Genomic DNA, 15,035 nt, shown 5'->3' with positions numbered 1-15,035 from the left:
ACACGTTTACTTTCACCGAGACGTTCACATTCAGTCCCAGAAACAAATCTGATTATTAGTATTTGATTTTAAATAATGTGATAAATGATGAAACCAAACTCGTTTATATATAAACTCACTTTATTGTTTTCATTCCTTCGAACATTTTCACTCTGACAACTTGTTTTTTCCAGCATCCTCATGAAACTAGCACCAGATCAAAGTTTGACGAGCGTCGACCTCGTTCACTCGTCGTGAAGCTTTTACAAACAGAAGCTTGGCAGGAAATGAAACGTGCAAGACACAGGAAACTCGTCCACGAGACGAATTTTAAAAATGAATTCAGCTGCGGGACGTTACACTTTCCCTGAAAACATTTGTACAGAAAACATTTGCAGTTTCTCGTCTTATAAAGAACTCATGACTGCCCCCTGGAGGTTTTCTCCTCCTCATCAACTCTTCGTCAAACACAGGTTCTCACACTCCTCTTGCGTCTTGAAGCGGTTCTCGTTGCCGCCGCAGCCGCCAAACCAGAAGCGAGAGCATTCGTTCTGCTCGGTGTCGAAGAACCACGCCATGGTGTAGTCCTGGCAGCTGCCGGGGTCCTGGCCGAGGAAACAGGCGTCTGAGGAGACACAACGTGACACAGACTCGTTTACTGACGAGGACACGAAGCTCCGAACCTTCACCATCATTTTTAATTCTTCCTGTGGTGAAGTTTGATGAACTTTGACCTGTGACATCACAACCTCAACCGCTAGCAACATGTTTGTGTGGTTGGCGTCACATCCTGCCCCGCCCACATTCAGCAGGTGACTACCATTGCACTTGTTTTTTCAATCGGTCACAGTCGGAAACACGACGGCTGAAAGGATCAGAGACGCTTTTACCTTTGGAGGCGAAGCTGTTGAGCTGCGGCGGCGTCAGGATGCTGGGATCTGACGGAGGAGAAGAAACTGTGAACACACCTTCAGGAATCAAACCACGGGAACTGAACAAACGTCTCAGACATCTGAAGAACGGGTCTGTACACGAATTTAAATCTGAAACATTTGATTCGTGAGAAAATCAACTTTGTAAGAAAAAGAATAATAAAGTAACATAAAGACATATTGACACGAGTGGACGGAGGTTAGTCCACAGAGACGCCCACTTACTGTTAGTGCCACAAGTCTGCAAACATTCATTTTCCGTGTTAAAGCGATTGGCGTTACCGCCGCAACCGCCGAACCAGAAGGGAGAGCATGCACCGATGAGACGGTCAAAGAACCAGAGTTGGACAAAGTCTTCACACTGGGAACCAGCGTCAGCGTCCAGCTGACAGCGGGCTGAAAGCAGAACACACACATTTACTACACACACTGAGAACCACGGTCCAGAGCAGCGCCCCCTGTCTGAGACCCCTGACCACTACTCTGACACGCCCCCTACCAATGTCAGGGACATGTGTATAAACTCCGCCCTCTTACAGAGACAGTGACACAGTGGACTGTAAAGTTCTGATGCAGATGTTTCACAGAAGATGTTTTTTATCAAACTCATCTAATGACCTTCTCTGTTGCCATAGTTACAACATCTGTCATCAGTTAATGAGCCGTCGTTCTGATTCAAAGGAACAAAGTCAGGTGAAGTCACAGCGATGACCAATCACAGCAGACCGTGGGTCTTAAAGAGACAGGAGCTACAACCCAGTGTTGGGGACAGAGGCTGAGCTGCGGCGATGGACAGTCTGAGGACAGTGTCTTCTGAACATTAGAGCATGAAAAGATGAATAACTCTGATTCAAATGATCGACATGAACAGAAGAAGTTTAGTTCAGAGACAAGATCACGTGTTAATGAAGAACGAGAAGTTTGATCGACAGTTTGAGCCGAAACATGAAACATGAAGCATGAAGCATGAAGCATGCAGTCAGAGAGCAGGACGAGACTGTGTGAGTGTGTGTGTGTGTGTGTGTGCTACCGTTGCCTCCAGAGATGATTGTCTGTCTGCTCAGAGCCTCGAGGACATCCAGCTGTCCCGTCTGTGTCTGTCTCCCCGTCTGCTCCTGAAACGTCCCCTCGGCCTCCTCAGTAAAGTCCTCCTGGTCCTGCCTGGACGCAGCCGACAACATGAGTGAGCGTGTGACTCAGCGTTTCTGCCGAGTCATGAATCAACAGCGTCTGAACCGTCCTCTGATGGAACAGCTGATTTTTATTTACACTGTTGATTTTTATGGTTTCAGAAAATGACAACAGGAAGTCTGCAGCTATAAACCGCTAAGAGACGAGATGACCAGTCCTGAGGGAACTCGTCTTCTTCTGCAGAATAAATGACAGGGAAGAGTTGTAGTAATGAGGCGGAGTCATTCGTTAATCTCAGACTCATGTTGGAACAATGACTCTTCATCTTCAGTCTGACACAAGAAAAACAGAAAGTCTGTTTCCCAGAGACGAGACCCATCGAATCTGAATTTAAGACTTTTTCAAACTGTGACTTTTGTTCAACCAAAAAAAAACCAAACAGCAAATAATCACATTTTATAGTGAAACAGTTTTTTAGCGTTTTGACTTGATCAGTGATGAAAATACTGAATCCTCTGTTACCCGTTGAAGACGGTCTGTCCTCCACTTTGACCATTCAGCTGATCGCACGTCAGTTTCAAAGCTTGAGGATGATACGAGATCAGTCCCTCTGAAAGAAACGACAAAGATTTTCACGTAGCGCCACAGAAACGTTTGAATATTATATTATTGATGAGGTATTAATGAATCCAGGCAGGTCTCACTGTTGAGGGCGGAGAGAAAGACTCTGAAGAAGCGCTGGGTGTATCCCTGCTCGTTGGCCTTGGGTCTGTCCACGTGGATCAGGTGCTGCCGAACAGGGAGACTGGCGAGCGCCTCCACCTGCGCCCGGCTGTATCGATCACCGACCGCCACCACAAACACCGCCACGCCCTCACACTTGGCCTTCTGGGAGATGTACTGCAGCTTGGCCTGGTCGGTGGAAATCGTCTGGGTGCCGACCACGGCGAGCAGCACCTTCTTACTCCGGGGCTGTGTGGCCTTCAGGAACACCTCGTTTAGGGTGAACTCCAGCGTCTGTCCCAGAGCCGAGGAGCCGCTCTGCTGCTTCATGTTCCGGACCAGGTGCCTCTTCATCGTGTTGTGGTCCTGGTAGGCCTGCAGACCGAACTCCACCTTGGGCGCCTGGGTGCCGCTCTGCTGGACCACAGCCACCCGGGCCTGCCTTCCGGCTCGGCGGGGCTGCGAGCTCACGGCCAGCTGCTCCACCACAGAGCCCAGCAGCTGTTGGACGCCAGCGTACTCGTCCGCCTGCACCTCCCTGGAGCTGTCCACCACCATGACCAGGTCCACGTCCACCTCCTGAGGCGGCACCGGCTCCCGGATGAAGGCGCATTCTTCTGCACGCTTGCACGGGTCTGAAGAAACGAAAGATCATCACCTAGAAACCTGATAAATCTTTACTGAGCAGAATATCCGTTGTTGTGTTTGATGGAAATATTAAAGAGCGCATGAAATCAGTTCAAGAACAAAGTAGAAACACAGTTTGTGTTAAACATGATGAAATGTTAACTTTGGATTCATCAACTTAAATTCCAGATCATCTTGTATTTATGTTTTAATCTGCATTTAAAAAATCAGATTTATTAACTCTTGTGTTTTCTGTAAAGTAACTAGTAACTACATTTGTCAGGTCAACATAGCGGAGCAAAGTGCAAGTACCACAAACCTGTACTTCAGAGCAGTACATGTACTCTGAGCCAGTTTACAAACAGTGAAGAATGAAGCAGAAACATCGACAGAAGTATGACACGATTTATTCCAATATTCAGTCTCTCACCGTAACAGATGGCACAGTTCTTGACCTTCTTCAGGTCGGCTGACATGTCCCGCCCCAGCACGGAGAAGATGGAGTGTCCTGAGTCGTCGGCCTGAGGAGCAACAGAAGGCCTCGTGAATCACAGAACACAGCAAACACATCTCGTTCACCTCCAGGATTAAACATGTTGCTGCTGGATTTCCAGACACAGCTGCAGCTCCTCAAACGTCTGGCAGCTCTCACTGAACGTAACCTGACCCGAAAGGGAGACGGAGCTACAGCAGCTGGAGTGAAGTCCTGAGCCAAACGAGAGGAGGATGAGCAGCTCAATGTCACAGCCAGAGTTTGTTGAGTTGAAGCTTCAACAATGATCCGCTCACTGTTTGTTTTTACAGAGTCGGATAAGTTTGAATGTAATCACAGAAAGACGGATCATCACGTTGTCATTACAGCACGAACATCAGGGTTCAGATGTTCTCGGCAGACGGACGACTTTAGGATTTGAGATGAAGGTTTTGTCAGTTTGACCAAACAATCAAAATCGTTGCATGTGTGACCTGAACTCTGAAGATATGTAACTCGATAGAAAACTGCTCGGTAGAATTCTCAAACTGAGACTAAGTAATTCAGCAGTTGATGCAGATTCACTAAATTCACAGTATCTGCTCCACCAGCGCTCAAATGTTCCCAAAAGTGACATTAAGGTGACGCCTCCTCTTCTGGGGCCACTCATATCGTGGTGTTCCTCAAGGCTCCATCCTTGGCCCCTTGTTGTTCTGTAATTCAGATGTATGTTTCTTTATTAACCAATGAAACGTCTCCGCTCTGCACCAGCTGACGATGGTGAAGCACCAATGTTTGTTGATCACTAACGAAGTCAGAAGAACATTACGTCTGCTGGTGGCTGAAAGAATTTACATTTCCACTCGTTCTATTTTGTATTTGACGGTTTCAGACCACGCCTCTTCTCTCCCTAAAGTATCTTGCTCCACCCACAAACTCTGATGTCAGTGGTTCTGTCTGCCGGAGCCGTGCCGTGGTGGAGATTTGTGGAACCAGTTCTAGATAAAGCACCGGCACTAGATACATGAAATAAGGCCCAGGCTGGATTCTGGTGAGGTCTCTATGTCAGAACTCTTGAAGAATCAAACTTACCTCCAGGGCTCGACCAACAGCTGGAGCGTTCCTCAGAGAAATGACCGCCGGGATGATGTTCTGGGCCCGGTACTCCATCACAGCAGTAACAATGTCGGTAACGTCCTGTGATGGCCCATCAGAAAAGAAGACCGCCACCTTCCTCATCATGATTCCAGATCGCACCCGCTTGAAGACGTTCTGACCCACAAAGTGCATGGTGGCCGCTAGCTGACGTCGGTTGGACGTCCTCTCCAGTGCGATGTTCCTCACTAATTCGATGAGTTGTTTCTTGCGGTGGTAGTCCTGGAAACGGATCAGGTACTTGGTGTAGGCGCTGTATCCTACCACAGCGACCCGGGCGCCTTTTGGACAGTTGCTCTCAGCGATAGCGACGTCCTCGAGCAGGGACAGGAGGGCAGACCGCTGCCTCTCGAAGGAGGTCGTGGTCACGTTCTCAGACATGTCCAGACCAAACACCAGCTCGGTGGGGTAGGCCGGGCACTCGGACTGACCTGAAAACCAACAAAGAAGAAACCCCAGAATCGTAACTGTGAGTCTGGTCACAGGAAACGACCAGAGACTAAGATCCACAACTTGGGTCACAATTCTCTTAGGGAACCACAGGAAATGGTTCTGGTCAAAGAACCTGAGGAGGTTTAAACCAGAGTCTGTGTGGTGATGATGTCACTCAGCAGCCAAACCTTGTTAACGTTGTTCTGGTGGTTTGAGGTGAAGATACGTACCAATGGAACAAGCTGCGAGGACAAGAAACATGAGCTGAAGTTACTGGAACAATGAAGATCAATGTTTTTATCAACCAAGCGATAAATCTGCCGAGCTCCAATATTTCTCACTAGAACAAATAATAAAATGAACATGACTCAGTGAATCTCTGTCGGTCTCTTACCACAGTTGTCTCTGATGTAGGTGACGAGCTGACACTCCTGAGGACACATGACAACAAACTTCTTAAACAATCTGATCGTTCTGAGTGAGAGGAAGTCAGATTTAAGGTGGACTCACATTCATGTTTCTTTTTCCAGGGGGACCTCGAGGTCCCTGAGGACAGAGACAAAAAGAATTCATTTATATAAAACTACTCATTCAGATTTGATTCATTATTCATGTCATCGTCATCAGAGTTTCTTAAATCCATCCTCACTGGAGGTTAAGGTGGTACGAGGAAGTGAAGGTTTATTTAACGATGATGGTGAAAATGACCACTCAGCCCCCCCACTCACTCTGTGTCCTGGGTAACCCGGCTCTCCAGTCACTCCTGACTCTCCAGGTAGGCCTGAGTTCCCCTGCGTCGGTCGGAGCAGAAACAAACATCACGTGAAGCAGAAACACATTCAATTCAAATTCCTCTCATTTCACTCGTTAGTCTTCACTCACTCCTTGTCCTCGGTTCCCTTTACGACCTGGATATCCTTTAGGTCCCTGCACACCTTCCTCACCCTGAAGAAAAAGATTCAACTTTGTTTTGCTGGGAGGCAAAATAAAATCCAAACATCATCATTTAAAGAAGCAGCTTATTTTAGTGACAGCTCAGTATTTTCAAAACATTTCTTATCTCAAAGCTCTGACGATAGATTCAGCATCTTGTTAATGAATCCTGTAAACACTCATCACCCATCTTCATCATGTTCATGTGACATCACGTTCTCAGGATCAACTCCTTATTTCATCTCTGGAAAATAAAACTGCCGAAGGGTTCAAACTCTGAGGTTGCATTGCTCACATTCACAAAAAGTGAAGCCGGAGGAATCGCCCCCTGGTGGCTGCCTCCATGTTAGCAGGAGGGATCATGAGCTCGGTTTTTACTGGTTGTGTGTTAACAACTGTTGGTTGTGTTTAACCTGTGTGTGTCCGTCTGGGTCAAAGTGCATCACTCTAACAAACGTGTTGAGAGTTTTGCTGTGATTCAGATTCGTGTCTCACCAGATGAACTGTGTGTAAAGTTTTGTCGTCAGTGTGATTGGTTCGATAAAGTTGTTTTGTCAGTTGACAGTTTTGTTTTGGTGTTTTTTCATTTTAGGAGAAGTGCAACAAGTGAAAGTGGACAACTCACCACTCGACCAGGATAACCAGGGAAACCAGGATCTCCCTGTCAACCAACACAAACAAGTCGTTAAACACGTTTAAGAAAATGCTGAAAAATGATAAAACATGATATTTGTCCTACCTTGACACCTGTAGGCCCCGGAGGTCCATGACCATCTCTACCATCCTGACCCTGAAACCGAGTCGGACAGAAGGATTTGAATATGAAAACAGTTGATATGAAGCAGTAAACGGACGTTCAGGCTCTTACAGGCATTCCTCTGGGTCCCGGGGTTCCTGGACCACCCTTATCCCCGGGGTCTCCTGGTTGGCCCTTCAACAACAACAATGGTTCATCTGTTTATTTAGGTCTTTTTACGTGTTGTCTAATCTTAAAGATATAAATCTAATCTTGTGTAATCTCATATTGTTATAAACCAGTTTGATCAAGCCTGATCAAATGTATTGCTATCTATTATATATCTATAATATAATATCTATATATGAATTTAAACCATCTCCTCTCATGTTTTTATGACCTGATCTAATCTGTTGTTTATAAACTGGTTTGATTCAACATCTGATTTACTCTGGACAAGCTGACATGTTTTCTAACATCACCGACCTTCTGTCCGTTAGCTCCACGCCGCCCCACGGATCCCGGCGCTCCAGCCACTCCCGGTCCTCCCTGCACGAAATAAAAAGTCAGAGCAAGAACAGCGATCTGGAATCTGAGTGTCCGTGAACGCACCACCACACAACGGGGGCCTCCTTACATCTCCATCCATCTGTGTGTTGAGAAACCTGCCGAGTCATACATGACGTCATGCGGTCGACATATGATTCATTGAAACTCGGATGTCCATGTTTGTTAACTGATAAACAATAAAAGCTTTTTATTCAAACACAGACAGAAACTAGAATCTCCACCTCGTCACCGATGTGAAGAAACAAACCGACCGAAGTTATCAAGAGGTCAGAAACAGCTGAGCTCCCTGTGACCTTTGACCTCCCGACTCTACTCACTTCATCTGTGAGTCCAACTGAACGTTGGTGTTTGTGTTCGGACTCAAGAAACAGACGGAGTCGCTCATTACTGCTCATGAACTGAACAGCTGCTCAATCCAATGCTGCTCAATCATAATGTGTTTGTAAAATTATCATTGAAAATATAAAGTTGGAATTAATGAATCTGTGGGATCTGTAATCAGTGTGTGTGTGTGTGTGTGTGTGTGTGTGTGTGAGTCAGTCTCTGACCCTCTGAGCTGCAGCCAGAGAACAAAAGACTTCCAGACGTCAGACTTTTGTTTATAAAGTAAATCATTTGATCATAATGTTGCTACAGCTGAAAACACTGAAGCACGTTTCTCAGAACAACGTCACGTCTGTTTCTGAGCTGCGATGAAACGGATCAGTTCAAACTCAAACATCTGCAGACTCTTCGTCTCTGTGCATCATCAATCCAATCAATAACAATCAAATGGTTTTCTCGAGGAAGCGTCTGAGGAGGGTGCGAGTGACCGATCTCTGTGTTTATGAGTTAGAAACTGCTCCGTGTCTCTGAGCTGGTCTGTGATCAGCTGAGCGGTAAACGCAGACTGACCTGGGGTCCGGGAAGTCCAGCGCCTCCTCTCGGCCCAGGTTGACCTCTGACCCCTCGGGAACCCTGCAGAGACGACATGTGACTGTTTGGAGACGCTGGTGAATTCTCTGCTGGTGGTTAACAAGCTACTGTCCTGCTGAGACCACTCACCTGTGGACCAGAAGCTCCGGGGCTGCCTGGGACTCCTGCATCTCCTGGCCGACCAGAGGCCCCCTGCAGGAGGACACACACACACACACACACACACACACACACACACACAGGTGTCACATAAACCGTCACTCACAGCTCAGAGCGTTGTTTGATTTCCTCTCTCACCTTCTCACCAGGCGGCCCTCTCCTTCCATCTGGGCCCTGAAACAGAAACATCTCAGTTTGAATCTTATCGTTTCTTTTTTGTCAGAATCTTTGATCTCGTTCTTTGATTTCTCAGAGAATAATTCACGGATCTCGATGAAAACAATCAGACGTGTTTATAAGACTGACATTTATGAGCGTGAGACAAATGAAATGATCTCGATCTAGTTTATGTTGTTGTTGTTGTTGTGTAACCTTCAACCTTTGGAGGGAGACAGATTAAGATAAAGTCAGATAATCCTTTATTGATCCCCATCGGGAAAATGTGGCATTACTGCAGTAAAGAGTAAATAAAGGTAAAAAGAACACCAATAGAACATAATCAAATAAAACTGTATAAGAAAAGTTAAACATATGTTAGATATTAAAATACTTAGAGCAAATCCAGAATCCAAATCTCATCCTGATATTTATTCCCTTGTATGGGTCAAACACTGGGTCCCACATTTCCCATAATGCAACAGTTAGTGTCTCTAAATTCAGTAACATCACAGCTCTGTCATTAAAGCGTCATTTTAAAATATGACGGTAAATAAATCTCACCAGGTTTCCAACTACTCCGCTCTCACCGGAATTTCCGTCCTCTCCAGGTGATCCCTGTGGATTGAAACAAGTTTCATCAAAGAAAGTAAATCACCAACAGATTCAGTTTGTACAATCGAGTATTTTCCTCACAAACAATATTGATTTTCTGTCCATAAAGACACAAACGTTTACTGAGAATTATCTAATACAACTGGCTCAGTATCCCACAATGCATTGTGAAAAGTAGCCGTAGAGGAGAGAGAAAGTTGTAACCTGTCGAACAAATCTCCTGTTTCCTCTGAACTTTTTAAAAAGTGTAAAATAAAGGAACATATACAGACTAAAAATAATGATTCATGTAGATTAGATGAACTTTACTGATCCCAGTTGGGAAATTGTTGAAATTGCGTAGAAAATAAAAATCTGCTCAAATAAAATGAGAATAAAAGAAACAGACGTGAATAAAAAGACTCAAATGTGACTGAATAAAAACTGAAACTTGAAGAAGAAACTTTAATATTTTCATGTGAAATATGATTTAATTATTCATGTTGATCAAATATGTGATTTCTTTCTAAACCCAACGATCGATTGAGTTTATCATTGAAATATCATATATGCACGTTTATAACACGTATGTTCACATGTGTTTCATATCATACATTTATTCACTGATGTTGATGAAGCTCATTTTCGTTTGTTGTGACCTTTCACCCTCAAACCCTCGTTCTGTGACATCTCTTACCGGTAAACCCGGGTTGCCGGGTTCCCCTTTGGATCCTGGTGTTGTGTTGTCAGCGCCTGATTCACCCTAAACAAACACAAACACAAATACACATCCATCAATTTTCAAAGAGGGATTTACTGCTGTTTTTACCTCAGTTCAAAAATCCATGTGGAGACCGACTCAGACCATTTGACCATTTTCCACCAAACATGAAGTAACAACATCAAGACTTTAACGTCGTCAGTTTCATCAGCTGACAAACATTTAGTTTATCGATGACGTTACAAAGACGACAGGAAATAAAAATGTTCCTGAGCTCAAACTTCAGATCTGAGATCAGATTTTTATAATTTCCCCAATGGGTTTTAAAATTCCTGATCAAGACCTGTACAGTATCCCATAATGCAACACTACAATGTTTAACGTCGCTACTCACCGGATCTCCTCTAAGCCCTCGCTGTCCTTTTAGCCCCGCCTCTCCTCTGATACCTGGGATACCCTGAGGACAACAGTGCAACCTGTCAATCAAATGGCCGGCGGTCAGAGGTCAACGCCTCCGAGCGCCACTCGTTCATCGGTGTGATGGCGTCACAGCTGAAGGGGAATTCCACTGAACTACAGAGAAACGCTCTGTTCTACAGATGTCACACGACACGCCCCCCAGGTCGTCAGTTAACGACGTTCATTCTTGTGTGATTGAAAAAAGGTTTAAAAAATGAATCCACAATAAATATATGATGTACAAATAGAATGTATAAATATAAAATATAAATATGATGAGTCTCAGCTGTTTAATCACTGAAAAAATATCCAATCAAACTTTCTCTCAATAATTCAATCGTTAAAAGACCATTGTTGAGTCCATAATTATTTAAATTATACTTTTAATTTACACTAAAACATTTATGAAGGTTTTTGCGTCATGGTCAAATTATTGTTGTTTAAACAAAGGTTTCATTTGTTGTTCATCTAAAAATATAAGTAAGTGTTATAATCAAAGGTCAATGATCAGATGGTAATAATAATGATAATGATGTATTTTTACTGGGTTTCCTGGGTCTCCTCTCTCTCCTGGGTCTCCTTTATTTCCCGTCAGTCCCTGAAACACAGAACCAGAGAAAACAGCTCAGGTAACTGGAGCCTGAAAATCCCACCTATCGCCTCATTTCCTGAACACACCGTCTCATTTCCTGTGTCATGGAAACCAAAACAGAGACAAGCGTGGTCTCCACTTCATCACGTGACATCAACAGATCTTATTAACCCGTCGTTCGACTCTAACGTCAGAGAAACGTCCCTCCTCTAGGACTCATGTGGAAGAAATGTCTCATTCCTTTGTCTTCGTGTGGAAACTAGAAGATCTGGATAAATGCAGGAACACAGGATTCTGACTGAAGAACGAGGAGCTGCTCATGTCACACTGACTTTAAACACGTGTGTTTCATGTTTTTACATGTGACGGATTTATGAGATAAACATCTATATTAACATGTTAATCACCACACGTAAACATAACGACGTCATCACGAGCTACAACGTGAATGTTCTCGATATCAGGGTTTTTATTTTAGATCTAAACAGGATCGCAGAAACAATAATATCCTGCAGGGGGAGCTGTCCTCCCACCACCCCTCCTACGCCCTCCAGAGGAGGAGCTTCAGTCTGACGACCTCTGGCTCTAAAGCAGAAACTCCTGCGGATGATGATGATGATGATGACGACGATGATGAAGATGGTGTCTCAGGCTTGTCTTTGTTTCTTATCCACATGAACAGATTTGTGTTTGCTGATGTTGGTACCTGTTCTCCGTTGACTCCGTCCAGTCCGTCCTCGCCGTTTTCACCCTGTAACGTTGAAGGAGACTCGAGCATCAGAGTCTTTCTTTCCTCTCTGTCTACTTTACTGTTTATCTAAACATTCCTGAGGACACGCAGCCTATCACCCCCCCCCCCTCGGTCACTCACCCTGTTCCCCCGGAGGCCTCTGTAGCCCTGTGGACACAAACCAGACAGTCAGACCACCTCTGGAAAACAATGATAGTTCGGTGATTCAGGGTGAGACTCAGCAGCTCTGTACCTTTGGTCCTCTGAGCCCAGAGCATCCCTGCATACCCTGCGGTCCGCTCGGCCCGGGACCCCCTCGCTCGCCCTGTTCCAAAAGTATCAGTCATTATAAACAGTGAGTGTGTAACACAACACGGAACACGGAACACGGAACGAAGAACAAAGAACCTTGCACATGTTGATCTCTGACTCATTTAACCATCATGTTTAAAATACAGAAAACACAATGTGGGTCCAGCAGTTTAGTTTTTGTCAGATATTAAGTTCAGGGTGAAGAGTCACTCACAGCGACGCCCTCCTCTCCTGGGAAGCCGGGATAACCCTTCTGTCCAGACGAACCCTGTCAGTCAAACACAGACACGTTCAGACTCAGGAAACAGGATCATTTCTCCCGTCAGACGAGGAAATGGTTCACATCAGGAACATAAATGAAGAGTCGGACGACAGATACTGCTGGTATTCATTGTTTCTGTACAATGTTCAGGTACTTGTACTTTACTTTATCCGACTACTCCTCTGCATTTATCTGACGGCTGCAAAGTTTTACTTTATAGAATAATGATATCAGAAAGTACACGTGTTTTGGTTTTTCTTATCATTTCTCACGTGTTAAGTAATTAAGCAAAGATCTGACTTCATGATTGTATTGATGTAAATGACCTGTTCTCACATCATTCTACTTTTGAACTGAGGACGTGTTCCAGCAGCTGCAGCTAAAGAGGCGTCGACACTTTGACCTCTGTAACACTATAACTTTAACATTGACCTTGGAATGCTGGGAACTGAAAGTGATGTTGAACCAGGACACTTTGTTTAGACGTCATGTTTAAACTTTGAAGGTTTGTATATCCTGCTCACCTTTGACCCCGGGGGCCCCCGAGAGCCTCGGATGCCTTCGTGTCCCAAACATTTGCACATGACGTTGCAGCACTCCCTGTCCGACACGGTGTCCTGCAGAGGGAACGTTCAACATGAGACAACACAGGTCACACACAGGGAAAGACAAACGAAGAATGGACATGTGATCTGTGTGTGTTCACATTCACCCCTGTGGACACACAATGAAAACCAAAGATGGTCACGACAGACTGAAGAGTCCGTCTCTGACAAACAGCTGCTGATCAGCCGGTCACGTGTCGGTGGTGCATTGAGGGACTTTGGGAAATCCCGTTGTTAGTTTTAGGTAAAATGAGAAGAGCATCCGGTGCGGAAACAGACACAGAATGTGGTTAGCTTTGCTTAGCCTAGCTTAGCACAAAGACTGGACTAGTTTAACGTCGTTAGAAAGAGTTTGATGAATCTGTGTAAGCAGTTTTCTTTCGATCAGCTCTCTGATGTATTTTCAACCTCGAGATCAGTTTATTTTACTTTAATAAATCTACTTGTATTTCCAGTTATTATTATGGAATAAAGTGTCGGAAAAAAATAATGGATGTCGATCCTCACTTACAATCTGTTTGAGGATGGCACTGCCCACACTCTGCATGCCGATGCTCAGAGGAAGGTTGTAGCCGAATCCTCGGCCGAACTCGACCATCTGCAGCTGGGCGGAGTCACGCACTCCCTCCAGAGCCACGACCAGCAGAGCGCTGATGCCTGCAGACAAACAAACACAGATGATGATTCAATAATATTTCTATATAAACAGCTCGGCGACTACAAAGTCATGTTCGGGTTTTTACCAGACTTTCGCAGCAGCTCTGATTCATGCTTCAGCTTCATCTCGTCTTCATCAAGTCCGTCAGAGAAGATCACCAGCACCTGATGAGGACGGTCACATGACAGACCGATATTATTGTTACAGTCTCCGTCATTATATAATGAGAACGTCCCATAATCCCTCAGCTCATGTACAATAGCATAAAGTCTTAATATATCGACTTTACTGGATCTACAGATAGTTTGCTGATTCTGTGTCTAACAACCAGCTTGCACGTGGAAAACAGTCTCATGGTTTGCTTAATCCTACATCGACGCCAGATTTGTGGCTTGGCACCGAAAAAAGACACAATGAGATGCAGAGAGTTTCAACAGCCACATGGGAATATTGAAAATCAATTAAGTGTAATTTTCTTAAATTAGAAATCTGATTTATTGCAGGCAGATTAGAGCTCTGTCGACATTTTGCCATCTGACTGAGCTGTGTTCCGTTCACTTCAGCAGGAAACTAAAAGGATCAAATATATATAATATATATAATTTCTGAAACAGTCATCACAATCAGTGTCTGATGAATTTTCTCCTTCTCAGCGTCGGTTTTTGTTTTTATCACAAACTGTAAATTAAGATGGAACTTTATGGAAAAACTCCTTTACTGACGTAATAAATCAAGTGGACTCCCCGTGCAGCGCAGCTCAGTGAAAACAGAAACTCATGTCAAAATGTCAGAGTGGATTTTGTGTATGCAACATCTCACTCACCTTCACTTCAGCTCTGGACTGGTCACTGAACTTTTCCCCAAAGGATTTCAGCAGGGCGGTGTTGAAACGAGTAGGTTCCGTCAAATTCACAGCCATGACTTTATTCACCACGTCTTCACGGTGGACATCAAAGTTGGAGTCGTACAGGAAGCGCCCATCAGGACTCACCACTCGGAAGGCGATTTTGGTCTTAATAGGTGAGGTGCCGACGCAGCATAGGCCTGATACTGAAGAAACGTAACGGCCAATAACTGGTAAGAAAGCCTCGAGCTTGGTGTGGCCGCTGACGAGCTTTCCACCAGGAGCTCCAGTTCTGCTAGAAATATCAAATCCCATGGCGATATCGATGGTGCAGCCTG

General features: G+C 44.8%; 1 protein-coding gene across 6 annotated transcripts in view; it reads right to left on the bottom strand.

The window, feature by feature from the left end:
- Positions 1-102: 102 nt before the first annotated feature.
- Positions 103-15,035, bottom strand: part of col6a4a (collagen, type VI, alpha 4a) — a 39,391-nt gene continuing 24,458 nt past the window's right edge. For 5 of the 6 annotated variants that reach the window (XM_069536825.1, XM_069536829.1, XM_069536827.1 and 2 more), the window contains 32 exons: positions 14,677-15,032; positions 13,939-14,017; positions 13,707-13,852; positions 13,115-13,207; positions 12,543-12,596; positions 12,270-12,341; positions 12,158-12,184; positions 11,993-12,037; positions 11,239-11,292; positions 10,630-10,692; positions 10,212-10,277; positions 9,485-9,538; positions 8,903-8,938; positions 8,735-8,797; positions 8,585-8,647; positions 7,607-7,669; positions 7,253-7,315; positions 7,124-7,174; positions 7,010-7,045; positions 6,334-6,396; positions 6,180-6,242; positions 5,962-5,997; positions 5,846-5,882; positions 5,682-5,693; positions 4,957-5,450; positions 3,823-3,913; positions 2,747-3,400; positions 2,565-2,652; positions 1,942-2,072; positions 1,137-1,307; positions 870-917; positions 103-604 (listed from right to left, as the gene is read on the bottom strand). In XM_069536825.1, the coding sequence (XP_069392926.1) occupies positions 432-604; positions 870-917; positions 1,137-1,307; positions 1,942-2,072; positions 2,565-2,652; positions 2,747-3,400; positions 3,823-3,913; positions 4,957-5,450; positions 5,682-5,693; positions 5,846-5,882; positions 5,962-5,997; positions 6,180-6,242; positions 6,334-6,396; positions 7,010-7,045; positions 7,124-7,174; positions 7,253-7,315; positions 7,607-7,669; positions 8,585-8,647; positions 8,735-8,797; positions 8,903-8,938; positions 9,485-9,538; positions 10,212-10,277; positions 10,630-10,692; positions 11,239-11,292; positions 11,993-12,037; positions 12,158-12,184; positions 12,270-12,341; positions 12,543-12,596; positions 13,115-13,207; positions 13,707-13,852; positions 13,939-14,017; positions 14,677-15,032 (3,545 nt within the window). In that variant the 3' untranslated portion in view covers positions 103-431. The remainder of the gene's footprint in view (positions 605-869; positions 918-1,136; positions 1,308-1,941; positions 2,073-2,564; positions 2,653-2,746; positions 3,401-3,822; positions 3,914-4,956; positions 5,451-5,681; positions 5,694-5,845; positions 5,883-5,961; positions 5,998-6,179; positions 6,243-6,333; positions 6,397-7,009; positions 7,046-7,123; positions 7,175-7,252; positions 7,316-7,606; positions 7,670-8,584; positions 8,648-8,734; positions 8,798-8,902; positions 8,939-9,484; positions 9,539-10,211; positions 10,278-10,629; positions 10,693-11,238; positions 11,293-11,992; positions 12,038-12,157; positions 12,185-12,269; positions 12,342-12,542; positions 12,597-13,114; positions 13,208-13,706; positions 13,853-13,938; positions 14,018-14,676; positions 15,033-15,035) is intronic. The other variant, XM_069536826.1, reaches the window with a different exon arrangement.

This window comes from Paralichthys olivaceus, chromosome 13 (assembly GCF_024713975.1).
Source record: "Paralichthys olivaceus isolate ysfri-2021 chromosome 13, ASM2471397v2, whole genome shotgun sequence".
Taxonomy (NCBI): domain Eukaryota; kingdom Metazoa; phylum Chordata; class Actinopteri; order Pleuronectiformes; family Paralichthyidae; genus Paralichthys; species Paralichthys olivaceus.
The sequence above is the reverse complement of the archived record's forward strand: the minus strand, read 5'-3'. Positions and strand labels throughout refer to the sequence as shown.